The sequence below is a fragment of the Strongylocentrotus purpuratus genome, unplaced genomic scaffold (assembly GCF_000002235.5).
Source record: "Strongylocentrotus purpuratus isolate Spur 01 unplaced genomic scaffold, Spur_5.0 spur5_scaffold_8, whole genome shotgun sequence".
NCBI classification, from domain to species: domain Eukaryota; kingdom Metazoa; phylum Echinodermata; class Echinoidea; order Camarodonta; family Strongylocentrotidae; genus Strongylocentrotus; species Strongylocentrotus purpuratus.
In genome coordinates, this window is record NW_022145614.1 from 25,501,880 (window position 1) to 25,528,852 (window position 26,973).

General features: G+C 37.6%; 2 protein-coding genes across 3 annotated transcripts in view; one reads left to right on the forward strand and one right to left on the reverse strand.

Moving 5' to 3' along the window:
• LOC764251 overlaps positions 1 to 15,414 on the reverse strand; it is a 34,255-nt gene extending 18,841 nt beyond the window's left edge. Inside the window, exons 1-15 of one of the 2 annotated variants that reach the window (XM_030975252.1) lie at positions 15,329 to 15,414; positions 13,625 to 14,127; positions 13,096 to 13,157; positions 11,682 to 11,917; positions 10,843 to 10,992; positions 10,340 to 10,489; positions 6,879 to 7,073; positions 6,072 to 6,192; positions 4,973 to 5,177; positions 4,225 to 4,457; positions 3,418 to 3,607; positions 2,437 to 2,533; positions 1,822 to 1,950; positions 1,331 to 1,383; positions 865 to 936 (exon numbers count right to left, since the gene is read on the reverse strand). In XM_030975252.1, coding sequence (XP_030831112.1) covers positions 865 to 936; positions 1,331 to 1,383; positions 1,822 to 1,950; positions 2,437 to 2,533; positions 3,418 to 3,607; positions 4,225 to 4,457; positions 4,973 to 5,177; positions 6,072 to 6,192; positions 6,879 to 7,073; positions 10,340 to 10,489; positions 10,843 to 10,992; positions 11,682 to 11,917; positions 13,096 to 13,157; positions 13,625 to 14,055 — 2,324 coding nt within the window. In that variant the 5' untranslated portion in view covers positions 14,056 to 14,127; positions 15,329 to 15,414. The remainder of the gene's footprint in view (positions 1 to 864; positions 937 to 1,330; positions 1,384 to 1,821; positions 1,951 to 2,436; positions 2,534 to 3,417; positions 3,608 to 4,224; positions 4,458 to 4,972; positions 5,178 to 6,071; positions 6,193 to 6,878; positions 7,074 to 10,339; positions 10,490 to 10,842; positions 10,993 to 11,681; positions 11,918 to 13,095; positions 13,158 to 13,624; positions 14,128 to 15,328) is intronic. The other variant, XM_030975253.1, reaches the window with a different exon arrangement.
• Positions 15,415 to 22,056: 6,642 nt separating this feature from the next.
• On the forward strand, positions 22,057 to 26,589 carry LOC105443192 (transmembrane protein 208-like). Its single transcript, XM_030975988.1, has 4 exons — positions 22,057 to 22,188; positions 23,165 to 23,320; positions 24,116 to 24,252; positions 26,132 to 26,589. Exons 1-4 carry the CDS (start codon positions 22,177 to 22,179, stop codon positions 26,340 to 26,342), a joined length of 516 nt encoding a protein of 171 aa, XP_030831848.1. The 5' UTR covers positions 22,057 to 22,176; the 3' UTR covers positions 26,343 to 26,589.
• Positions 26,590 to 26,973: the final 384 nt, after the last annotated feature.

A 26,973-nucleotide genomic window follows, 5' to 3' on the forward strand; every position in this document is an offset into this window, starting at 1 on the left:
GTTTTATGTCCACACAGTGGATGTGAGATGGAGTATTATAGGAGTAACACAACACACCTTTATGTACCTCTACAAGTTTTAAATGCTGACATTTTAGGCTGGTATGCCTTTCATTAAAGAGTTGACCACCAGTTTGACAATTCTCACAAATGTATTTCAGCTTTGAGGCGTCGTACATGCTTTTTCACACTGCATTTTGATCAAATACAGCACTTTTTGGTAGAATATTAGTTAGAATTAGAAGAGGCAATTAAACAAGATAAATGCGTCTTTGTCTCCCATATGCCTCCACCTACACTGTTTTAGATTTTTCATTAGCCTTTTTTTTGATAATCTGGGGTTCACACTGTATTTTAATATTGCAAATTTTGTTGGGGTTAGTTCAGAATTTCATGTGTACAACAACAACAAAAGACTATTTCAAATTTCTCAAAGATTAGCCTTATAACTTCTTGGAATAGGTATTATTGGATTATATTATAGGAATTGGTTTCATACTTTTGTAAGTGGAGGCACGATAGCTTAATTGGTAAGGCATTAATCCTCATCACCCTTGGAGAGGACCTAAAGCAGTCGGTCCTCTTGTTGCTTGCTAACAAGCATTTATGTTTTCTTAGCAGTCAGGTAAAATAACCAACACACACAGATCAAATATTATAATAAGGTAAATGTGGGAGGGGAGTTAGCTTAGAAACTTCAGAAAGTCTCACAGGCGAGCTTTGATTTAGGATTGATATGGGTTTCAAAAGTAGAGCAAATTTTGTTTAGGTAATTAGTTAGAGTCCACAGTATTGCTACTCTAACCACACTCAAATTAAAAACACTGTTAGGTTTTTTTTCTAAATCAATATGCTGTCGACAAACCTCTGTAACATTTTCCTGGAGTATTGAGATGCCCGCCGTTTGAAAGAGGGGGTAGAAATGCTGTGAGATTGTCTTCTGGCAAAAATGCAATCGGTTAAAAAAATCAGTAGAGAACAACTGACAGTATTTTGGATGGATGGATAAAAGAAAAAAATATTTTAAAAGGACTCATTGTTCATTTCCAACAGCTCTCTAGAGATTTTATGATGCAAATCATTATCTGCCTGGCTTTTCACAGGACTGAAGGGCTACCAGTAAACTAAATGAATAATATTGTGGTAAATGATCTAAATGTAGATGGAGTATATTTTTGATGATCTACATTACTGCTTTCTAAAATTCAGAAAGAAAGAAAAAACAGGTACAAATAGTCAGCTGGTGTAATAAATTATGATCAATTATCTCATAGAAAAAGAGCGATTCCTTTCTGTAAAATAGATTTATCATAATTTTACAGAGTTCTTACCTCTTGTTCTCCAGTCGACTTTTTCTCCTTTCACTTCCAGCTCTTGAGAGAACCTGTAAAAAAAAAAAAAGAGAAAAAAGAGAATTGATTAATTAACATGAGGAACTGCTTTGTACCTGGAGAAGACCAAGTACTTCATCCACACACAACAACAACAAAAAACACAACCAAACAAACCCAGAACTAGTTTTTAAAAAAGGAGAGAGAAAAAAAGAAGCAAACAATGAATAACTGTCTTTCCTCTATAGAAAACCAGAAACATTAAAACCTATGCAAAATATGCTAATGGTCTCTACATAAGATTTTTCAATTTAGTCATGACAGACTTACTACCTATTTTCATAAAATATTTAGAATATGGCTTTTATTTATTTGAATTTCTACACATATATCTCATATCATTCTAAAGGTTTTTCTATCAAAATTTATTAAGCCAAACCAAATAAAGTGGAATGATTGTCACGAAAGAAATATGATTCACGCTAATTTACCTCATCAGGCGATCCCTTGTGAACAGGGGGTGAGATGGGTGGGGATGCACCTAGGGGCGGGGTGGGGGGTTTGCAGACAACAGCACCAGTAGTATGAATGCTGGAGTCGTCCGGTGATGAAGTGTCACTCTGGGGAGGGGATGGAAAGAGTAAAACAATTAAACATACATATGAAGAGAATATAAGCTGCTCTGAGAAAGAAGTAAGAATACATAATTTCTCACATAATTCTTTTTCATTCAAAAGGGATATTCAGTTCAAACAAAGTATTGGATAGGAAAGCACTGTAGAGAGACAAGAAAAATTTGCTAATTTTTTTTAAGAAGTGTTTTGTGGTGTTCCTAGGACTTTGAGCATAAGTATTTCCTTGTCATGTAGCCATGTAATTGAAGACTTAAAATCGTTTTGTGAAATACAATTTGTTTTGTGCCAATGGCAAATTAGTGCCTACATTTCTTGCAAAGAAAAATATTGATAAACTTTATCAAGTGAAACTATCCGTATCAGATACCATATACAAAATTTGTCCAAATGGAGAGGAGAGAGGGGACAGGGGGTCACCACATCCCCATAACTTCCATAACCAACACCTCTGCATATTTTATTTAATCTTACCGGTTTCTTGAGCCAGGCCTGTCTGAGTGACACACCTCCATGGCTTAAACTCTTCTGAATAGGTGGCTTGCCTTGAGGTACTTTGTTTGCTTTGTGGCTGTAGAACGAAAAAAACAACATCACAATGTATTTTCAATGAAGCTAATGAGTTGATGATCTGGGCCGGTATTATATTCAATACTTAGCCTTATCTCAGAAATATCAGATTTTGTTCAGTTTTCAGTTTAGGTAAACAAACTACTTAGCCAGCTTAAGTATTCAGTTGAAACTTTTAGATAAGTATTTCACCCTGAGTATTTTACCCTAAATTTAAAGATGAAGTTGAGTTCTGGTCATGCGATTGCATTGTGAAAGAAACGGTGTGGAATTGACTAAAACGGTTGATCATCTAGCATATAAGAATTTGTGTGTATTGCAAGGTTCTAGAATCATCAAAATGATAAGAAATTTGGCCAAGTCTTGGTAAAGTTACAAACACTGTACACATAAAGATGTATATGGGACTACACGAACACGTGGCGTAAAAATCCTACCCCCCCCCCCCCCCCCCCGAGTTTTACGATGTTACTGAAATATTTTGAATATAAAGGCATTTGAAGAGCCATGTTTTTCAGGGAACATGTCTTATCTGATGATCTTCCACACTTGCATAATAAGAATTATTACGCTCACAAATTATTTTTCACCTCTTCCCAGAACTCAACCTTCTCTTTAATACGGTTCCCTAGCTGATTAAGCCAATAATTTTGAAGGCCTTGATTGGAAGGCATATGTTTTTTTTTTTATGCAGTCATTATATCAGCATGCATAATAAGTGACATTACACTTTACATGTTTGCTGCATCATATCTAAACAAGGCTTATCAAAATTGGGTGTATATGTGAAACTATTCCTAGTTATTAAACAAACAAACACAAACATTTTATTTGTTAGCATCATGAGTTAAAAACTTAACTTAACGGTGAATTTGGAAATGATACCTTGGAGTGATGGATTCATCCGTCGAAGCGGCTCCGTTGAACTTCATCGGCTGCATGGCAAATGTAGGGAACAGGTAGTGGATGTGGTTCACGATGAGGAACTTCATGATGAGCTCATAGGCAAAGAGCCTGCCTTCCCTCCACTCCCATGCTTTGCACAAAACACTGTCAACGGGCACTGTTGAGAAATCTGAAACCAATGCATAACGTTCAAAGTACTAGCAAGATTTGATTGGACAAGGCAATTGCTGGATTGGGTCTCCCCCACCTGTGACCAAATTTAGTCACAAGACAACTAACAGTTGCAAAATTATTTGTCATAAGTGAGTCTTACATGTGAACTTTAATGTATGACCCCAAATGACCTTTGACCTTACCATGTGACCCTTGACAGCACAATAGTGTGAAGGTTCCCCAAGTGCATGTCAGATCAAAGTTTAGTGATAATAGGATTAATGGTTGTGAAGTTATTTGTCACAAGACTGTGATATGACCTCAAATGATCTTTGACCTTAGCATGTGAACTTTTAGAGCAATACAACATTAAGGTCCAAAAAGTGTAGATCAATAAAAAGGTATATAACATCCTTATCAGAAAGAAAAGTCACAGCACAATTTGAAGAAGAAACATCAACATTAAATTAAGCAAACTGAAAACAAACAGTAATTCTTCTTGTATTATGAAATATTCTTTAAAGTAATTCCATATCAGTCTATCAGATACATAATCTTTTGTAAGAAGAGTACAAATGTGTATGAAATTTGAGGAGAAAAAGACAATTTCTTGGGTCTGAATAAAATACCCACCTCCTTCAAGTTGACTGACATTGACAATGCTGATAGCCTTGCCCTGGCCGTAGAACGGTTGCTGCCTACGCCTGTTTTGCCTTGGACTCTGAGACGTGACCTCTCCCATAGTTCCTGCCCGGGGTCGTGACCCCTCCAGAGTCTCGTCCGGCGGCTGTTCACCTCGGGTCACGTTAACATTGACCCTGTGACCCTCCATCTTGTTGATCATCTGTGACCTTCCTTGAGAATCACTGCAAAGAATTGAAATTTGATATTGACATTAAAATGAAATTGTGAAAGTAACATTTAAATGGAATACGATATTCAACTGGACTTACATGCCGAGATCTAAATTGGCCCTTGCTATCTAAAATGAATTCACACTTGAAATCACATTTAATATTGAAATTATTTGAACTTGGTAATGGAATTAAATATAGACAAATTATTTACGGCTTTGCTGCTGAAGTTAATATGAATTTCTAAATAGGACGACATTTAGATGCCCACTCCTGACGACGGATAGTCAACCTGTTCGAAACGTCGAGCCACTCCATCACCCATCCTCTCCAACTGGTGCTATAGTTCTCCTTAGAACTATATAAGCTCAAGAAAGATTACCAACAGTCTTTTTGAAGACCATATACCAACAGTCCTTTTCAGGACTCCCCAATTCTCCCCGCTCTCTCTCACATAGTGCAACCCTAAACCTAATGTATAGGATGACATTTGTCCCAAAAATATTGGGAACTGAAAAATCTCTGACCTGGTAGGCACCTCCTGCCGCACGTCTGCTGAGGTGGTGTTGAAAGCGGTGGCAGCGGTGGGATTTGAGTGGTCATGTGACAGGGTGTGGAAGTGGGAGAGGGTGTGGGCAGGCTGGCTCATGTACTTGATGCTGATGCCCCAGTTGGCGCTGAGACCCTGCAGCACAAGCTTCAGCAGGGCAGAGTTGTTGCAGTCCTTGACCACTGTGGACGTACAAGATAAAAGGCATTCATTCTCTAGATAGTCTTCAAAGGGACATACCGATGGACATGACACAAATATAAACTATCTACCATGAGGCAGTTTAGTAGAAAACTTTCCTGAGGTGATATAAATACAACCATTCTCATGAGGGGCACAATCCTGAAGAAATATGGTCAACTTAATATCACTGCAGGTAGTATAGTTTAACCAGAAACTCTAAAATTTAGTTTATATCTATTGTCTTTAACTTAAGACTAGATATACTGATCTTCTGATGACCATTGCATACAGTATCGATGAATAGTACTACTTTTTTTAGATTATAACATATGATGTTATCCTGACAGCATAATGCTCATTTGCATGATTCCAGCTTAAAATGTATTTCACCATATTAACGGGATAAACCAATCGATTGCGCAGATTTATTTAAAGACAGATACCATATAACCTGGTTAAAGAGATCCGGTAAATTTGCCTTAGATCCTTTAGAAATAATACTTGATTTAGCTCAAGCTGCAATGCTAATCATAAACCTTTAGGTCAGTCAGGAACTCCATGACTTTTACAAGCCAATCGCCTGTCTGATTATCAAGATATTAATGATTGGAATTACAAATTTTGAAAACCGTTCACTGAACGGTTTTCATAACACTACAGTCTATTGGGGAAAACGAGTATGGTAAAACCGGTCACTCAAAGATTTTTTACTTTTTTGAGGCACTTCTTGATCATTTTGAAACGCGATTTTTTTAGGGCTTCAATATTACACCATATCACAGACACTGGTAACATGTAGAACCGTGTATCTCAGATTTAACATTGTTAAACGATCCATTTAAGCAGGACAAGCAACAGAGCTATAGTGAAAGAATCCTTAGAACAAAGATTACCTAGATATCTGAAGAGTTCACTGGTGGCTTGCCGGACCGTGGACGCAGGATGCATGAGATATAAGCTGAACACCGAGAAGTAGAATGGCCATTTGGGTAGCAGAAAGCCAGGGGGAATGTGCTGTCAAAAGAAGCATCAGACAAAATCGCAAATTAGACATCCAGCATGAATACCTACATCATGGTATAAAATTTGTGGCACTTTGACCAACTAGTAATAGGTCTGTGTATGGTATGCAGAAAGCCAACAAAATCTGTGTGTATCATTAATAGGCCACTTTCGTAATGGAATCAAATTTAATGCACACATCTTTGTGAAGTACCTCGATGTACAGTATCATTTATTTAACTGCTACGAATAATAGGCTCACAAGTCAGAATGCAAATTGCATGCATTAGTTGTTGCTAGGTAGGATAAACATTTATGGCTTGTCCCACTTAACAACATTTGCAAATTGCATTCTGACTAAAGTAATGAAACATTGGATCTGTAATTCCTGCCAACCTTGATGACTCTGGGTTAAAACAGGCATGTGTTTCTAAACCAGGTATAATTCATTAAGAACACAAGCATACTATCGTAAATTGTATAGATCCGTCGCTCCTGCAAACATTTTGCTATCTTGTCTCAATAGACCAGTTTACTAACATATTCTTGTTCATGGATGTTTCTTTTCTGGGGACCTATTAACTAGTTATTCTATTAACCTGTTAATAATGAATGAACTACAATACTTGGAATCCAGTGTGCACACATCTCTTAGACGTAATTTCGAGCCACTGAGTCGAAGCAAAAACAACACTTACTTTGACCAGATACAGACATACTCCAAGCAAGCCTTCGGCCTCGTAAGCATTGAGAAACTTGAAGTCTTTCTTCAACACAGCCTGGTGAGGAACCTGATAACATGGCCTGCCTTGGGTGTCTGAATTTGACGAAGAGAGAAGATGCGAGCCTTGGTCCAATCTGGATATGGCATCAGAGAAAGACGAAAGGGCTTCCTGCAATGGCAGAAAAAAACATTTGAACATTGATGAATGGAATTGTCTTGAGGATATATGAATATGAGATCTTTAACATGTAATATGGTCATGTGCCATACTGCATTAGCATGCATTTCTCCTCTCATTTCTTCGTTCCTCTTCTTTTACATTTACTTTTAAAATTTCATTGTATTCAATTCAATTCTATTCAATTCTTTTTATTCATCCAAATTCAAAAGAATACATGGAAATTTGTTTTGGTCACACATTGTACAAGTCTTCCTTATATGGGGTTGTTTCCTCCCTTACGTCTACTACTTATGATTTTAAATTGTGATTTATTGGGATTCCTGTAATGTTTCTTTTCCTTTCTATAGTGTTGTAAATTTTCATCTCAATGATGTACAAAAAAAAAGAAAAAAAAAAAAAAAAAAAGCAAAATGGAAAGGAAATAAATAAACTGGATGACTTTAAGTAGACATGCAGAATGGATGGATATCATTGATGGGTCATGCAACCTTTGTTTTACAATGTATTACAAATTATATTCATATTTAAAATACTTGATAAGTTTATTATAAGCATGTATTGAAAAGACATTTCAAAATATCTCTAGATCAGATTTTCATCATTGATAGATCGGATGCTCAATATTCTAAAGAAAGTTCTACCTGTGAAATAATTTCATCATTTGGTCCATCAAAAACACATCAGTCATTTCCTTTTTACCAAATTTTGTTACAAGACAAATGCAAGACAGATACAAATTCAAACTCTTGGGTCCCATTGCACAAAACTTATCATTGATGGTAACTTTGCCATCAATGGCAACTACCATGGAAACCTTGATTTTGATTGGCTGTTGAGCCCTGTCACCATGGTAGTTGCCATTGATGGCAAAGTTACCATCAATGAAAGTTTTATGCAACGGGGCCCTGGTCATAAATGCATCCTTGTATAGTATCACTTCTTGAAAACAGAACATACATGTACATACAATGAAAGTGATTGTTTATCATGCAACAATGAAACATATATTTCATATCAAAATATCATGCAATGGAGCATTGGTATGGCACAGGCATGTCGGTTAAGTGTAATTCATTCTCTCAAGTGCCATGTAATTGTAGCGTGTTACTGTTAATCATTATTAAATCCTAAAAAATGCCAGTTCATGCCATTCAAATGCCTATTTAAGATACTGGTACTACATTTTACTTGAAGTTTTGCCCAACGTAGCGAAAACTACTACATACAGCCCTCACTTCAATTGTGAAAGTACAATACAGTGCGTCCCAGAAAAAACAAAACCAAGAATTATCGATGTTTTATTAAAACTTAATCATAATTATAATTAATAAATGACACATATCGGCAAAGCTTAGATTCTCCTCTTTCATTTGATGCAACTCAAATGATGCATATTTCACGCATGAGTGATTAAAAGCAATTTGAAGAGAGGAAACCAAAAAGTCATTTGGCGGACGGAATCAGAATTTCAGTAGAAAATCACATTTGCAGTGCACTGTATTGTAAAAAGTTCTGAATGAAAGCTTGCTTACAAAATTTAGGACTACCCGGTAGATATTGTTCTCTTTTTTTCCAGTTGGTTAGGAACATCCCATTTTGATAAGTACCGGTAGATATCAATTCAAAGCTGAGAACCCCCCTTTAAGAACCATCCCTAAACTGACAGATTATATCTGGTGACATAGGCTATGCAGTACTGGGCCACATATATCAATAAAACAGCCTCTTTTATCAGGAATAACAGTATAATTTCATAACACTGACATCATATTTTGTATACCGGTAGCTTGATCATGATTTTACCATAAGAGGCTTCCTTCAAAACATCCCTTTCTAAATAAGAGCATTGAAGAGGCATGCTACTGCAAAAACTTATCTCTGAAAACTTATCTATTTATGCTACAGTCAAACCTTTCTACAGCGACCGCCCAAGGAAAACACAAAAAGTGATCTTTGTAGACAGGTTCCTTTAGTACATGTTTCAATGAGAAACCATTTTCAAGGGAAACAAAAAATGTGCTTGTTGTAGATAGGTGGTCACCAAAGCAGGTTTGACTGTATAGAAAAAAATCACAGGAGCAAACGGGCAGCTATTTAACTCAAGCTCCCTTTGGAATTCAAGGACTGAACTGTGCACATCGTGCTGCATGCATGCTAGTTCATTCTACCCAAGTATCTAAATCATATTCCACATTCAAATTCATTGCATTGCTCAAAGTATCATTTGTTAAAAGAAGATATATAACTGGAGGATGTTTACCTGATGATAGGGACACACGTGGGATTCATTCTGGTATTTTAGAACAAACAGTATAACAATAACAATCATCATCATCATCAACTTCAGGTGGCGCTGTAAAGCGCTGCTGTGATCTTTACGAGAGCATGCCATGCAACTCTTTCACATTAATTAAAAAAAAAAAAAACTTTCATTCAGTATCAAAAACTGTTTGTAAGTGCTGTTTAATTAAAAGTAAACATTTCCCTAACGGGAGTAGACTGTTCTGATGCATTCAATTTATTGCTTCCTACAAGGTCATCCCATTTACTCTACATAAGTCTTGCCAGTGGATGTTTGTACTCATATGACATTGCATATCGAATGGTAAAGTGTAACGACAGATTGAAAAACTGAATGATACTTTATATGAAGCCAAATGTGTGCACAATACATGATGAATACAGATCAACTAACCACATAACCAAAGAAATCAAGAATGAATTTTAATGAAAGCAAGATTTAAGTCAGCATAACCTTTGTTTTCATTCAAAGGATTGCAATAAATTTGGTAAATTGCTTTTTATAGTGGCAATATCAAAAAGTAGCAATGGCAGCAATATGTAGTAGTATCACTTAATGTCGTATTGAGTAGCAGGGGTAGATTTGGAAAAAGAATGACAGTATCAGATGACGTTGCAGAATCGGTTCGCACAAATAGAAGTAGTAATAGCTATCTAATTAGAAGAAGTAGTAACAGTAGCTGTATTCATAAAAGCAGCAGCAGTAGAACATGTACACATAGCTGCGGATGATGTACAGGACGTTGATGAAGTATGTATATCATTAGCAGTAACTTAATCAGTAGCAAGGAAGTAAAAATAAATAAATGATATCATAGTAAAGGAAATTATATTTTTGAAATAATGATATAATAACTCTAGTTACACACATTCATTCTTATGATTCTCTGATTAAATCTTGATGCTGCCACTTGAAGAAAGAATTCTATACAAACAAAAAAATGAAAACTCACCTGAAATTCACATTTTGAAAGAAACGAGGTGAACGCCTTAATGGCACACTCTCTGACGCTTAGCTGTTGATGGGCTAGAAGAGGGTATACAATGGAATGCATCCGACTTGTGATGAACGATGGAATGTTACTCAGTTCTTCATTGCCAAACTGTAGGAAAGGAACATACAAGACGTTTGTTTATAGAAATTTGATATGAAGGTTCTTGAAAAAAAAGTGTGATATGCCTCACTTGGGTTTTATTTCCCTTGGTAAATGCCAGAGTGGATCATTAAAATTACTTGGGTTTTTTTGGTGTCAATTTGCAAAGTGCAGATAGAACATGGTTGCTTTGTCATTTTGTTGTTATTTTAAAAATACATATATACTGGGCAGGAAACAACTCAATATGAATGTTGCGATCAAGAAAGTAACAATGATTCATCAACAAAGACATGAGTTTTTAAAAGGTTATGGACATTTTCACATGAATATCATTCAGACAAACATGGTGTCGCATTTACCTTCACAAAGTACTTGTTTTTATCCACAGGCCCCTGAAAGAAAGGTTCAACTGGTTGACGGCTGATCCACTGGAACCTCCGAAGCAGCGAGGTGATTGCCATGAGAGCTCCCTCTACAGACTGCCAGCTGCTCTCATTATTCTGACATATCTGCCACATGTCAAAGGTGAAAGGTCAAAGATGAAGAAAAAAAATTCAAATAATGTTTTGGAAGACCTTTCATTTATGAGGTACACATCTTAAACAAATCTACACTTCTAAAATATCCTAATGATGGCATTGTAATGGGAACAGGGGAAAGTTGAGGTGAAAGGCCATCTGCATATGTAAGGATTCTGAAGATCATTTTTATAGAAAAAGATAAATTGATGGCTCCAACCCATTGTTAAACATACTCAGCCCACCACACACACTGTAAAAGCTCACTACAATACAATTTTGGAAGATTTGATTGTAAAATATTTCTATATTTGTTTATATGATATTATAAATTTTAAGAATTTCATAGGCTCAATAAGGCAAAAGGTACTAGGTGTCATCGGAATCTACAAATGGAAGATTTGACAAATATAATTCATAGGCCTAAAGAATCCAAATTTTACTTGATCAATCATATATAGTGCAGAGTAAATCTCATAAGTAACCGTCTTCAATAAATCAATAATTGATGACCCCACACATACTATTTCAAACTTCGAAACATGCTTAAATTTCCTCAAAGAAATGGTGCTGGGGTAGAGTAAGTAATGTATATGGTAGTGTAAGCTAGGACTTTGCCAGAGCAATTACCATGGAACACGTGTCACAGAAACCAATAAAACCAAGCTCATTCAACCTACCTTGGCCAAGGTTTCAAAGAATTTCTCCGCTTCTTCAACGGTCAAGCTGGCCAGAATACTGGGCAGCCTGGACACACAGGCCTTCCTGATGGCCGACCAGATGTCCGTCAGACCGACCATGACCAGAGATGCTATGTCAGCATAGTTGTCATGGATGCCGTCGTTGGACTTGTGTAGCTTCAGCCAGTCCATGCTGTGGATGATTGTTTGGTTTCTGACCACCGGTTTGTCTGCAGCTGTAAGGTATTCAGACATGTGAAGAAGGTGTTAAAGGTAATACTAAGTTTGGGGAAACTTTGAAAATTGGCCTGATAAAGATTCTTTAAAATTTTGAAATATTTGGATGCCCCTGTGGATGTATTATAAGCACTACAAAATTTAGCCCCTAGAACACTTCTGCTTTCTAGAAAAATTGAATATCAAAATTTACAAATTAATTTTCGAATAGCGCCTATAGCCATACAATGGTAGCTGCGACCATGAAAATTTCAGAATATGTAGTTGTGATATATAATTCCCAAACAGGAATAGCCAATTGGTCGATTTTAGTCAAAAAACATTGTTTTATAGCTAAATTAATATCTTGACCTTGAGAGGGTGCTATACAACAAAAAGAGTATTTTTTATTTACAATTTCATCACTTTAGACTCGATTTCAACCGCGACAACGATCACTGAATATTGTAGGATCGCACATGCTTCCAATATTTTCATTTGAACCAAATTCATGACCCCATACCAAGACTTTGAAATACCTTTAAGAGATGTTGATAATGTATATAATACATGGAGAAATTATGAGATGGAGAAATAAAAGAAGGTAGAAAAAAGAGAAAAAATGAAACATAGAAGAAAAGAGTTGGTGATATACGGATCAGCAAAGAAGGTAGAATAAGAGGATGTTGGAGGAAACATGTGGAAAACAACAGGAATATGAAAAAAACATGGAAAAGGAAGGAAAGAGAGTAAAGCAATCGATAAAGTAAGAAACAAATGAACAAATCTTGAATGATTTTAAAGGTCGGAGAGTTCCAATAACAATTCATTACCAAAGATTACAAATTACACAGAAATACAACAGAAATTAATGTTCCACAAAATGCATCCTAATTGTCTTAAAGTATATTTTCTGTCAGTGTCTACAAGCTACATCCTGCAAATTAAAAATGCAGGCCTATAGAAGATGCAACATAATAAATAATAATGGTATAATATTGTTCTTGTTTAACCTGCATCTTCGTGTTACTATGCCATATGCATGTTCCCAATCATTGTGTCTCATTACACTTTGGGAGAACGGACAGTGTGTAATGACATACCATTTGTCCTTAAAGAACAGGATAAATGGTACTAATGAAGTTGCATGAAGAACACATTACACTCTTTCACAATAAAATAAAATAAAATTTCTCACCTTGTGCAAGGGTATGCCGAAAACTGTGAAGGAGTGGTTTGCTTACTGCTTGTGCCATGTACCTGGAAAGTAAAAATGGATGAAAAAAGAGAATACAGTGTATATTCACATTTGAAAACTTTCAATAAATTACACTTAACTTTCTTCAACGCAAATAACAGATTTCTATAAGGCCTACAAAAAAAGATGTTGTATTGCCCTTTGCGACCAACCCAAAAATATTTAAATATATGGTCGAATTTTTAAAAACTTTTAAAAAAGTTTTTTTTTTACAGCTGAAAAATATTACCACATAGAGGGAGGGAAAAAAAGAAAAAGAAAAGATTTTCGACCGACCGACCCATGTTTTGGCACCTAAAGGGCAATACAACATCTTTTTTTGTTAGGCCTAATTGTATGTAATTTCTATTTAACAGGGCCTATAACTATAATCTATGGAGAGAAAAACAAACAAACCAGGTAATATCATTTAGGAACACACTTTATACAATAAATAATTGGAGAATCGCTCATAAAATACGAGACTCACCATCTCACAAATTCATCGAGCAACTCATTGAGTCTGCTCTTGAGTATGACCTGGTTCTTCTGCTGGGGTGCGGTCATGACACCCGTGCCTTCTAGACCCTCTGCATACCCACCAACCACATCATCCTTGCCCGTGCTTGTGGCTGCCTCTGACCAACCATACCGACGTCTAAACACGTAGCATGTGAACTGATCAAGATCACGCTGTCCAGGAAAGACGCGCTCTGGGGTTGATATTGGAAAAGGGTCATCGAAGACCTCATCACCAAGGTTCTTTGAGGCAAAGTTGAGAAATTCTTCTTCGAGATCGAGGGAGGATCTGAGGTCCGTCTGGGTGAATGTGGATTTAATGGCCTCTAGGGCGTTGATCTCAAGAGCAATACTGGTTGCCGACTGAAGGACAGCCAAGTGTCTTAAGTTTTCTGAAGTCATGATTTCCTTGTAAAATAGTTGACCAAAAACAAATCAACTTTGTTCAGATTGAAGACATACATCAGTGATCACCTGCATGATAAAGAAATTAATCAAAAATTAATCAATAACAGATAAATATGTATATTCTATTCATTCAACTTCAAGGCCTTCATAATCACTTAGGTGACATGTTTTTAGGTTGTTCAGACATTTTTCTTCATAGAGCTTCTATGAAATGCACAAAGCAAAAACTGCTAATATTTTTCGAATTTTTGAGCCTTGAAAGTGATCTGACAGTTGCCATAGACACAGTACTCCTGATAGATTGCAGAAAGGCGTGGTGGATAAGTCGTCGGACTGTGAATCACAGGGTCTGCGGTTCAAGTCCCGCCACGGCACTAATGTCCTTTGGCAAGACATTAATCTACATTTGCCACTCAACACCCAGGTGTTAAATGGGTACCGGTAGGAAGGAATTCCTTAAAATGCTGTGAGCGTTGAAATCGGCAGCCTAGCATAGCCGGGTTATGTTGGAGCGCCTTGAGGACCTTGCAAGGTCGATACGTGCGCTATATAAGAATCCAATATTATTATTATTATTCCAAAGATTAGGTCAAGAGAAGTAGAAGGCTCTGTCACCCCAAGCTGCGCAACTGAGTTTAACTGAGTTTCTATCAGTAGAGCTTGGTGCAGTCAGGTCAACTCGGCACAACGGTTCACTCAGCCAAGCTACTCACTACACTAGATTTAAAAAAAACGCTATACCTTATACTTGTGTTACACCCTCGCTAGCGCATTAGCGCGCCGAATCATGAAAATATCACGCATTGCTGATCTTTGAACTTGGCGTCTCTGACTGTATGTGTGAAGTGCGTCACTTGTTTAAAGCAGCTCAATGGGCAAAGTCCTTTGTGGTGTGTGCTGTTCTGAGAAGATGATTTTTTAAATTATTCTACCCTGATGGTGAAAAACAATCCAAAAGGGAAAATTTAAAAAGTGTTCAGACACCCTACCATACCGCTGCCGCGCCCCAGACATGACGGGGCCGGGTCTGCCTCGATTCTCGTCTCGCATTCCCATTTTGCCGCACTACATAGCTTTGAGCACACACAACACACACAGGCCTACTGAAGCCTTAGCACAGCCACAGCGACAGCGTTATTAGCAACACAATATCAACGACAGGCAATACAATCGAGGGCTTAAATTGTACTTCTCATCAAATTCATACAGATTTAATTTCATAAACTGATTGCACCTATATGATTTGTCAAATTAGAGCCAAACTTACCAAAGAAAAGACTGCAAGTTGGAAATAAACGTCAAATTATTTGCAAGATCATGAAACGGTCGATACAACCTTCGAAAATATTTGTGTAGACCGGCTTATGTAAAGCTAAAATGATGCTAAACGTCACCTGAAAATTATTGTGGTCTAAGTTTGTTTTCTAATCAAATACCCTATAATTGACTCTACAAATTAAAGAGAAATACGTAGAAGGAAAAAATTGTTCAAAATGTAAGTTAGTATACTTTAATAACTTTAATGTGAGCCATCTTTCCTTTTATTCTCAGTAAATATTCAACTACATTTTGTTATCCATAGTTTTCACAAAATTATATGCTGCCCTCATTGGTGTTGTTGTGATTTTATTATTTTGAAGGAGAGGTGGCAGGGGGAGGGGATGCTTTCGGTGGTGTTCTGTCATTTGAATCAAGATTGAAAGCAGTTTCGGAAAATATTTGTCTTCTAAGATGAAATTAATAAATTGATCAATTCAAAGAATGATAGAGTCAAAGACTATTATTTCTTGGCATATATATATATATATATATATAATTTCATTATTGTTCATTTTGCCCATTAATTAGAACCGTGCCCACAAGCAATTTGCTTTTAAGGGTATCCCGCCTTTTCATATTGTGAATGTATTGCTGTATTTTGCCCTTTAACCAGGGGCGTAGACAACGGGGGGGGGGGGGGATGAGGGGGATGCATCCCCCCACCTCACAAGGTGGGGGGGATGGCATGTACAATCATCCCCCCCCCCCAGGTTTTGGGGAATGATATTTGCTTACTTAATAAGTCATAATGATGATAATAATAGTAATAATAATAATGATAACAATTATAATATTAATAATAATAATAATTATGATGATGATAATAATAATCCTCATCATTATTGTAATTGTGTTTATTGTTATTAGCCGCATTCACACGGTGAAAGCCAATTCAGACGGTAAAAAAAAGAAAATCTTACAAGTATTTTGTGGTTATCTTGTGGTTTGGAAACCACAAGATAACCACAAGATTAAACAGGCGCGGATCTACGGGGGTGGGGGGGGGGGGGGTTTAGGGGGTTTAAACCCCCCTTGGGCGGCCCAAAAAAACAAAAAAACAAAAAAAAGGGAAAAAAAGAAGAAAAAAAAAAAAAAAAGAAAGAAAAAAGAACGCACGCTGGAGAGAAACCCTTTCAAGTGCAAATATTGTGAGAAGATATTCAACTCATCTGGTAACTTAACCAAACATATGATAACTCTGGATATAACTGTGTATTTAACTGTTACTTGATTTAAAAAGACGTTATCATGCACTGCTTTTTATGGTCTCCATTGTGTTAATAGATGCCAGGAAAACATCACTTACGGGGTTCAAATAAACACCCCCAAAAAAATCGGCTCGCCGCTTCGCGGCTCGTGGACGATGCTCCGCATCGTCATTATTTTGGTCAACCCCCCCCTTAGCAAAAAGCTAGATCCGCCCCTGAGTCATCCCCCCAGGTGTACGAACCTGTCTACGCCACTGCCTTTAACACATGCATAGTATTAAAATGGAAAGAAATGAATTGATGAGTGAATTGAATTAAAAAATAACGAGCAGATATAAGCCTTTACTATATAAATCCTGGATACGCCCTTGCTGCTTATACTTGAGGGAACTTTTGTGCCATTCCCCGTTGGTGTCATTAGTATTAATTATTAAGGATTTGGCATCACCTGTGCATGTGAGGCGAATAGCGAACTGCATTGATTACCAGGCGCGTACACAGGGGGGGGGGGGGGTTAAACCTCCCCTAAATTTCTCCAAAACCCCCCCTTTTGGATTTAAAAAAAAAAAAGAAAAAATATTCCCATAGTTGACCTAAAAAAGCTCACCCTACCCCCCCCCCCCCCAACGGAGCAAAATGTCAAATTTTCAAATTTCGAGACCAAAAAAAAAAAAAAAAAGTGTCCTCTTACCCCCCCCCCCCCCCCCCCCCCCGCTTATTCAGCGGTCGGCTGAGTCGTTTCGATTTTTTTGGGACCCCCCCCCCCCAAAAAAAAGTGACCTCTTACCCCCCCCCCCCCCCCCCCCCCCCCGCTTATTCAGCGGCTGGCTGAGTCGTTGCGAAATTTTCGGCCCGATTTATAAATGTTAACCCCCCCCCCCCCCTTGAAAAAATCCTGCGTACGCGCCTGTTGATCACTGTAACCCTCGGGTCTCGGCTTCCCGGTATATTGTGCAAGTGGATGGCAGGGGTTGAACCCCTACACTTATACGAATAATTTTGCAGTGGCCGGTTTTTTATTGTGCAAAGGTGATTGCCCTCCTCTACACGGGGCCTCCATTTAACTTCCTACCCGTATTAAAATTACCCATATTTCGGGGTCTGTCGAGTCGCTTGTAATGACACTATCTTGCTCTTAAAAAAACAAACAATAAAGTGACCTTTAAAAATAAATATCGAAAATCCGCAAACAAATTCCCCCGAATTACCTCTTTTTCGCAAAATTTCTATTCATAATGCCTACGCAAAATCAATATCAAACGATATTACCGGGGCTTGTTCTAAGGAACTGAAGGCAAAATCATTTTTAGTCAATCTGTTTGGGCCATACACATGGCGTTGTGCATACGCCGCACTCAAGTTTCCCAAATGATCACAACATTTTCGACTGTCCCCGTATACACAGTATAATCTGTTATTTTTTTTGAAGCCCTATAAAAAGTAACCATATAGACTAATAAACTGCCCTCATGAGGAAGACAGAATATCCTCAAGCCTATAGTTATGACAGTCTTTATCAAAACGATAATGAAAAATACTTCCCGTTACGAGATATAATTTAACTATTGCATGCACCTTAGAGGCAAGGTAATTATTATTTAAAAAAATTAAAAAACGAAACAAAATATAAACAAAAAATGAAGATAAAAAGTGTTCTTGGTAAAAAATTATTGTCAGCCTCTAAATTTTGCAAATTTTGCAATCATGTTCATTGTAAAAATTGCAACGTTGGCACATAAAAGGGAACTTTTAGCTTGTTTGGGGAAATATTTTTGGATTCGTTTCCCTCTTTGAACACTTAGACCTGTTGTTGCAGCAATACCAGGACAGTGGTGGATCCGGGGGGGGGGGCGAATTGGCCGTGGTCCCCCAATTCAGGCAGCCTAAAAAAAAAGAGAATGAAGAAAGAGAAAAGAAGAAGAAGAAGAAGAAGAAGAAGAAGAAGAAGAAGAAGGAGAAGAAGAAGAAGAAGAAGAAGAAGAAGAAGAAGATAGGAGAAGAAGAAGAAGAAGAAGAGATCGAGAGAGAGAGAGAGAGAGAGAGAGAGAGAGAGAGAGAGAGAGAGAGAAAGAGAGATGGAAAGAAAATCGCCACCCTTTTGAGAAAGAAAAGGTTACCCCACAATCTTAAATTAATTATGGAAGATTAATTTTTGCTATACTCTGGCACTCGTAAAGTTCCATTAATATATTACGTAAGGGCAAATTTGATTATAATTGTGAGCGAGCCAAAAAAACAACAATTAAACGTGATAAAAACACGAAATTTTGTATTCAAAATACATGCACTAGCAGAGGCGGTTCTCCCGGGGGGGCAGGGGGGGGCACAGTGCCCCCCACTTTTTCAGATACCCCAAAAGTGCCCCTTTTTACATAGGAAAAGTGCCCCTTTTATTTTGTAAGAAGTGCCCCTTTTACATAGGAAAAGTGCCCCTTTTACTTTGACAAGTGCCCCTATTACTAAATAAAAGTGCCCCTTCCCCCTTTTCACCTCTGACGAGTGCCCTTTTTATTTTTGACACGTGCCCTTTTTCCTTCGACATGTCCCCATTTTCCTTTGCAATAAGTGTCCATTTTCCATTCTCATAAATCTTGAAATTATCTTTAATAAGTGCCCTTTTTAATCTCTAGTAAGTGCCTCTTTTCAGGTACGAGAAGTGCCCCTTTTCACTTTTGATAAGTGCCCCCTTCACCTCTGATAATTGCCCTATTCAAAACTGAGAGGTGCTCCTTTTACTTTGACAACTGCCCCTTTTTTCCTTTGTAAGAAGTGCCCCCTTCTCCTTTTAATAACTACCCCTTTTTTAAACTCGGATGAGCACACCTTTAATTTTAACATGTGCCCCTTTTTTTCTTCTAATAAGTGCCCCTTTTCCTTATGATAAGTGCCCCCATTAAAAAGAGAGAGCTCCTTCCCCTTCTCATAACTACCGCTTTCCCTTTCTAATAAGTGCCCCTTTTCCTTATGATAAGTGCCCCCATTAAAAAGAAAAAGCTCCCTCCCCTTCTCATAACGGCCCTTTTTTTAAAATTTGAACGGTGCCCCCTTTTCATTCAACAAATGCACATTTTCCTTTATTATAAGTGCCCCTTTTACATTTTCATAAGTGCCCCTTTTCATATTTGGTCAGTGCCTCTTTTCACCTCTGATAATTCCCTTTTTAATAATGATACGTGCCCCTTTTCCTTTCTAATAAGGGACCTGTCTCCTTTTCACCTCTTATAAATGCCCCTATCAAAATCTGATGGGTGCCCTTTTTCCGTCAACAATTGCCTATTTCCCATTTTCGTAAACGCCTCTTTTTCATCAGGTGAGTGCCTCTTTTCAGGTGAAAAAAATGCCTCATGTTCACCTCTTATAATTATCCTTTGTACTTTGACACGTGCTCCTTTTCTTTTCTAATAAGTGTCTTATCCCTTTCGATAATTGTCCCCTTTTCATGAAATCATTAAACATGCCCCTTATTTAAAGCGACTAAGAGCAATTTCCCCCAAAGTTCGCTCGCTGCGCTCGCTCGCATTTAAAGATGATATAATTATGTTAGTTATCAAAGGTCTTTTCAGTCTTCCGTTAAGAGAATGTGCTTATAACCCCATCACGATTGGCTTTTTTCCTCTTTATACGATGTAATTTTTCGCACTGCGACCTCGCAGATCTTTAAAATTTTTCTCGCTCGCTTCGCTCGCTCGTAAATGCATATTCAGACATCCCACCCAACTGTAAAGTATGATGCTTAAGCGATATCTTGTATGATGTATGAAGAGAACCAAATATTGAAATCATCCCTGATAATGTAATCACAATGCAGGGGTATGTACCAATGTCTAAAAAATTGTATATTTTCGCTTTGAGATTTCCCACTGTAGGTGCCCTTTTTTCTTCAGAAAGTGCCCTTTTTTGTTGGTGCCCCCCCACTTTGGAAGTCGCTCGACCGCCCCTGTGCACTAGATAATTGTATAATTATGTATCGTGGGCTGCTCACTGCCGAATACACGGATACAAAACAAAAATTATATTATTATTGGTCGCATTGATACACGAATACAAGGATAATCACTTTTATTCACTTTTATTCAGGCATCACATTTCCCAGGATTATGCGGGCACCGCGGCCTCGCTGGTAAAGTATGAACTTGAAGCCTAAAGCTCTTCGGCAAATTTGCAACATGAAACCATTCTTTTTGCAGTCTAAATATTGCGAGGGAGCAAAGCAAGTGAGGAAGACAAATACTTTATTGTTGATAAAAAACAAACTATGCTGTTTAGTAACTTCTTGTTTCATTTCATCATTTTGAAATTACTTTGTCAACTATGTTCTATTTTGTGCAAACAATAGAAATGAAATGGAATACATTCGAATCAATCATAATATTGACTTGAAAAGGTTATTTTCTCATAAACATCCATAGCAGTTTTTAATGTTTTGCCGGGTTTCGCGGAACTGACGTATACGTTATTCCATTAAACCAGTGAGCTAAGCCATCGTTTTCCAACCGCGTATAATATGGGTATTGCCACAAGACATCTCTAGGGTTCTATGACAATTAGCCCCTTCGGCAATCACCCCCGGCCAATTACCAGCGGAACATTTACCCCCCCCCCCCTCCACCATGAAATTCACCGCGAAGACAACGGGGGGGGGGGGGGGGTACTCAGAATTAGCTTGGACGGGGGTATGCCGCTCAGTAAAGCTCATGTTTCACAATTTTATGGCAAACACCCGAACAAAATTTGAAAATGTTGGAAATTTTGAAAAAACGGACCTATGTTTTGTTCAAATGGGACCCATGATTAGGGATTTTTGTGAAGAAGCGACCCATTAGAGCGTCATCCCCCCGTATGCCTTAATATGTGAGTACCCCCCCGGCAATTGTCCAAATGTGGTATAGTTTCCGGGGGGCCCGGGGGGTTATTGTCCTCGGGAGGTGGTTGTCCTTGGGGAGTAATTAACGGGGGTTATTGTCCGGGGGGGGGGGGGGGTATTCAGAATTAGCTTGGACGGGGGTATGCCGCTCAGGCCTCGAAACCCCTACCCCGTTTTTAAGGGTCACTGGGAGGGATTTTTCTCGAAGTAAAGCTCATGTTTCACAATTTTATGGCAAATACCCGAACAAAATTTGAAAATGTTGGAAATTTTGAAAAAACGGACCTATGTTTTGTTCAAATGGGACCCATGATTAGGGATTTTTGTGAAGAAGCGACCCATTAGAGCGGCATCCCCCCGTACATGCATTATGTGAGTACCCCCCGTCAATTGTCCAAATGTAGACCTAGTATGTTTCCGGGGGGCCCGGGGGGGGGGGGGGAGACAATAACGTTATTGTCCTCGGGAGGTGGTTGTCCTTGGGGAGTAATTACCGGGGGTTATTGTCCGGGGGGGGGGGGGGGTAATTTACCGGGGGTGATTGTCCAGGGGGTTATATTCCTGGATCTGATACTGCATAGGTGACCTCGACGTACGACTCGACTACGAGGTCTGGAATGTACAGACTACAAAGGGGGAATTGCGAAATCCACGTTAAAAAACTCCAGCATCTGTCTTGATTTCCACATCTTGTGTTCGCAAATTTGTAACTTTGGAATCACCATGCCTGCGCCTGTAAGTATTAACCATTTCAAAAGGATTTTTTTCTCTCAAGTGTTCTTTGAGCTGAGATGCTGATTCCTTTGTTTGCAGACTGTTTTGTCCAGTTGAATGAAGAATCAATTCCGAGTATCGGTCCCGTGTGTTGAATTTAATGTAAGCTGTATGAATTGTTTACTCGGTCTCAAAATTGAACATGTAATGTTTACTCACAAGTCACATATCCAGTCTGTTGGTAAGGCATTGATCCTCATTACCAAGTCCCTCGAAAAAAGTCTTAAAGTCGTCGGTCCCCTGCCTGCTTGCTTACTACAAGCATGCACATGGCTTTCTTTCGGGGAGAAACAAATTCTAGATCTAGATCTAGATCTAGACCTACAAAAAAAAATTAAAAAAATAGTTTCTCTTCTAATTCTGTTCCCTTCCAAGTTCCAGCTTGTTCCATAACCATAACATAAGGCATGTATAAGTTAACAGCATAAGCTACAGAGGCCTTAAAATTGTGATAGTAAGTCTTGATATTTTCTCATTCATTTTTTCCCCTCTCATTGCCATTTTATTTCATCATTTTGGTTTTTTTCCCCCTAAATTCATTTCTTTCAAGGGAAGAAACAAATATCTTCAATTTTATTTAATTATTTCCTCGTTCTTCTGTTAATCTGTCTTGACTCCTTATCCACCTTATACCTTATTTTGTTTACCTCTTATTTGAACGAATACATTTTTTCTGTCCTTGATCATTTGATGTTGAATTGTGTGTGAAAATTTTTTTTTTCTTGGAGGGAATTTTAGAGTCTTGTGTTAAAAGCATGAAATAGCATGTAGTGTAAATCACAAGAAGTTGAATGTGAATCACTAAACCTCACAAAAGAGAGATCTAAATTTACTTCCAGATACAGTGCTCTCTTTAAAAACTTTTTTTTTATATATTTGTGAATTTTGTGTGTTTATTAAATTTTCTTAAAAACTTCTCTGAATCATTCCTTTGCAGCCTAAAGGGAAAGTTGGCACAAAGGGGCAGAAACAGATTGTCGTTGAGAATGCAGAGACCCTAAGTTATTACAGGAATATAATGGTTGGCGCGTCACTGCTATACATTGTCATTCGCCTTCTTTGGAAACTGGACACATTCACTTGGTGGAATTGGGTAAGTTGGTATAAGGCAAGACATTAATAAAAATTTGCCACTCTTCACCCAGGTGTAAATGGGTACCCGGGTACTGTTAGGGTGATCGATACTTAGAGGGCCCTCGGGAAGATCAGCATTGATGCTGATGAGTTTCCCTTGGTAAATAACATTATTATCATAAATATTTGTATGGCTATGGGATGTGATAGTAGACACCCCCTCAAAATGTCTATTGGCAAATTTTTTATTGTTGTTTAATAGTATTAGAGGTAAATAAAAAAAAATTGCTCCTTTTTTGTTGCTACAGTTTGTTGGAATATTGCACCTCTGACCTGCCCAATTCAAGGGGATTACTCATCCAAAATTGAATTTAAAAATTTATTCTTGTACATTATCAAAAAAACCTCTAAGTTAATCAACAATCAGAGATCAAACACGTATGGATAAAATTGAGCTACATGTTGACTGCCCAGCCCTGGAAAATGTTTGAAATGCTTTGTGGACACCCATTCTACACAAAACATCAAAAGGTTCTCATTCACTGTGACCCTTATTCTACTGGAGTGAAATCCAACTGGTTTAAAAGCTATCAGACTTCCCCCTTAAGTCTTCTGTGATAAGAGTATACCGGTAATTAAAACCATAGTTTAGAACTTGGCCTAAATAAAAACAAGTGCCAGCTGAAAATTTATGCAGACTTAAATGCATCCTTGGTTAGTTGGAATAAAGCAGTCTACAGTTTTGAAATGTGATTGCATTTCCTGTTTCTACTGTACTATTGTTCTAATATTTTGGCCCACATTTCTCTTTCAGTTGGTCCTAGCCTTCGCGACAGCGGTCTACTTTGGCTGTTATCACTTTATGACCATTATGGCAAAGCCCAGCTACTCAGAGACTGGAGCATTACTTGATGGAGGATGCGACTTGAACATGCTGTCTGGCATGGGGGAGTAAGTACTTCCAACAATGACCTAACATTTAAATGCTCCCTCTACCGTATATAGAAAACAATGCCCAATTGGTGACCATTGATTCCCCATGATCCTCTTTTTTTTATGTTAATTGAGAGCTGAGTTGATGAGATAGCCACCTGTCAGTCCCGCTTTAAGACTTGACACGCAGTCCTTGGAGGAGTAAGTTATTCTAACAAAACCAATAAACATATACTTAAAACGAATACAAACCTTAGATCAGGTAGATCAAGAGCATTGATGTCAAAGGTGTTGCTGAAACATTTTGAAGGGGGGGGGGGCAGGTGTCAGTGAAAATTTCCTGACTAGATCTTGAATATCATACCAGATCATTAACATTTAACAACAAATTAAAACTCCTTAGATCGTAAGAAGATGAAGAAAAATATCCAGGAATGATGGCATGAGGGGCATCTCTAGAAATGTATAAGAGGGAATGGGTGAGGGGGGGGGGGAGGGGAGGGGCCGGGTTGTAGGGGAAAGGATAGATAGGGTTAATGAAAAGAAAAAAAAAGTAAATAATTTGCTAACAGAACACCTGCTTCCCCGTCTTTAAAATGAGGAATAACTTTATTAATTATCTTTGAAGGTGAAAATTTACTTACATTCACAATTATATTTGTCTACAATTATGGATTTAAAATAAGAGTTTCTAGGGTGCTCTACAACTGTAGTGAACCCATGATTTGTATGCCTGAAAGCTGCAATCTACTGCCCCGTCCGAGTATTTACAGCTCAAAAAGTAGCTAAAAAACACAGAAACAAACATGACAATGTATTTATTCAGACTTTGACACTCTAATTGACACTGGTCGAAAACCACACTGAAAATATTTGTTTGCTAGGAAGCTACTGGTATTATGAACTTAAGAAAATAAAGATTACTGACATTATTCATCAAAATCAATGTAGCTCTCACTGTCGGAGTTGAATAGGAGAGGTTGTATTATTATAGTTGTCCAGGGTTTTTGACCTTTGCTTAGATCCAGTTGTGAGTAAACAAAGAGATGACATTATCTTTTGAGTAGGAGTAAAGTTCACTCGCTGTGTCTTTGTATTTGTTTGGTTATCAAACCTTTTGAAATCTGTCAGGTCTCTTGCTGGTTGAATTCATACATGTATTTCTTACCGGTGTCCTATTCATTCAATAGAATTTCTTTAATTTAAAGAACAATATAAAGTATTATTTGTAAGTGCTTTATGTCCTATCAGTTTATGTCAACAGATAGTAGTTGATGAAAATTGCCCTTTTAAATTTGACATACTTTAAATTTTTTTACATAATGCAAAGTTTATAAACGATTGATTGATGACAGAGGGAGGTGGGGCAATTATCTTCATCATGTTTATCTATGTGTACTGCGATTAAACAATCAAGTAATAGCTTGGTTATACACACATTAATGTAACAGTTTGACTATCCTCTTAGAATCAATGCAACAACTCAATATTGGGAGAAAGAAAGAAAGAAAGAAAGAAAGAAAGAAAGAAAGAAAGGAAAGGGGGGGGGGGATAGACATCCCTGGCCTATATGTAAGTTGTCCTAATTCCTTTCAATGCTATTTGAAGACAGCTTGACTTATTGATTTGGAGCAATAAAGGATTATAAACAAATTTTCACCAAATCATCATCCATACACTTTATATTACCTGTATGAAGCTACTGAAAAGTAGGGCCACAAATTATACTTGTTCTTTGGAAAGCTCATGTTAAAACTAGTGGGTTTGCTAATGATTGATTAGTTTTTTTTTTGAGGGGTGCGGGGGGGAATGCTAATTCAAGCACATAGGGACTTTCAGTGATATGCACTATACTAATATATATTGTGTATTATTTTTTTTTTTATCAATCTGATAGGCACATCAAAGACATCATTCTTGTGACTGCGATTGTTCAAGTTCTAGGAATCTTCTCCGAGTACTTTTGGATACTGTGGTTCGTGATACCAGGAAGAGCTTTCTACCTCCTCTGGGTTAACATCCTGTCACCATGGTTTTTTGCCCCGCCCCCGGAGGTGGATGAAAAGAAACAGAAGAAAATGGAGAGGAAACAAAATAGGAGATTTTAGTTCTTTATTCAAATTCCATTTTATAGTTTTATTATCGTTCTAGATGGTAGATTAAAATTGGTAAGAACTGAAGGATGTGAAGAGCCAAATTCACTTTCAAGAAGCATACTCTCTTTGATTTCCATGTTGCCTCTGGCAGATCTAATGCAAGGGTAGGGGTCGTAATTTAAAACAATAATATAAAGTATAAAATTGAACAAAATAAATCCCCCTCTCAGTTCGAAAAATTCAGTTATAAAAAAAAAAAGAGACGCAAGATGGCTCTCAGTAATATCATCTGCAGACAGCTAGAAGGGCATTAAAGTCATATATGTTTTTTTTATATGGAGTTACTGTAGATGCAGTTATCTTTGTGGGGATTTTATGTTTGAGATTTAACAACAAATGAAAATATTTCCAGGAAGTAACGTGGCATGTTGAAATCACTAAAGCAAAACCTGTCACATGTCGCACATGGTTGCTATACACTTTAGCAGGAGCCGTCACCAGGTCACGCAGGGCAGTTTGAGACCATACTATTCATCCTGGGGCATTTTAAAAGAATTATTTCATTTATTCATTGCCCTTGACACAATTCTTATCTAATGATGATTGTGATGCTCACTACTGAGTTCATGATCCACGAATGTAG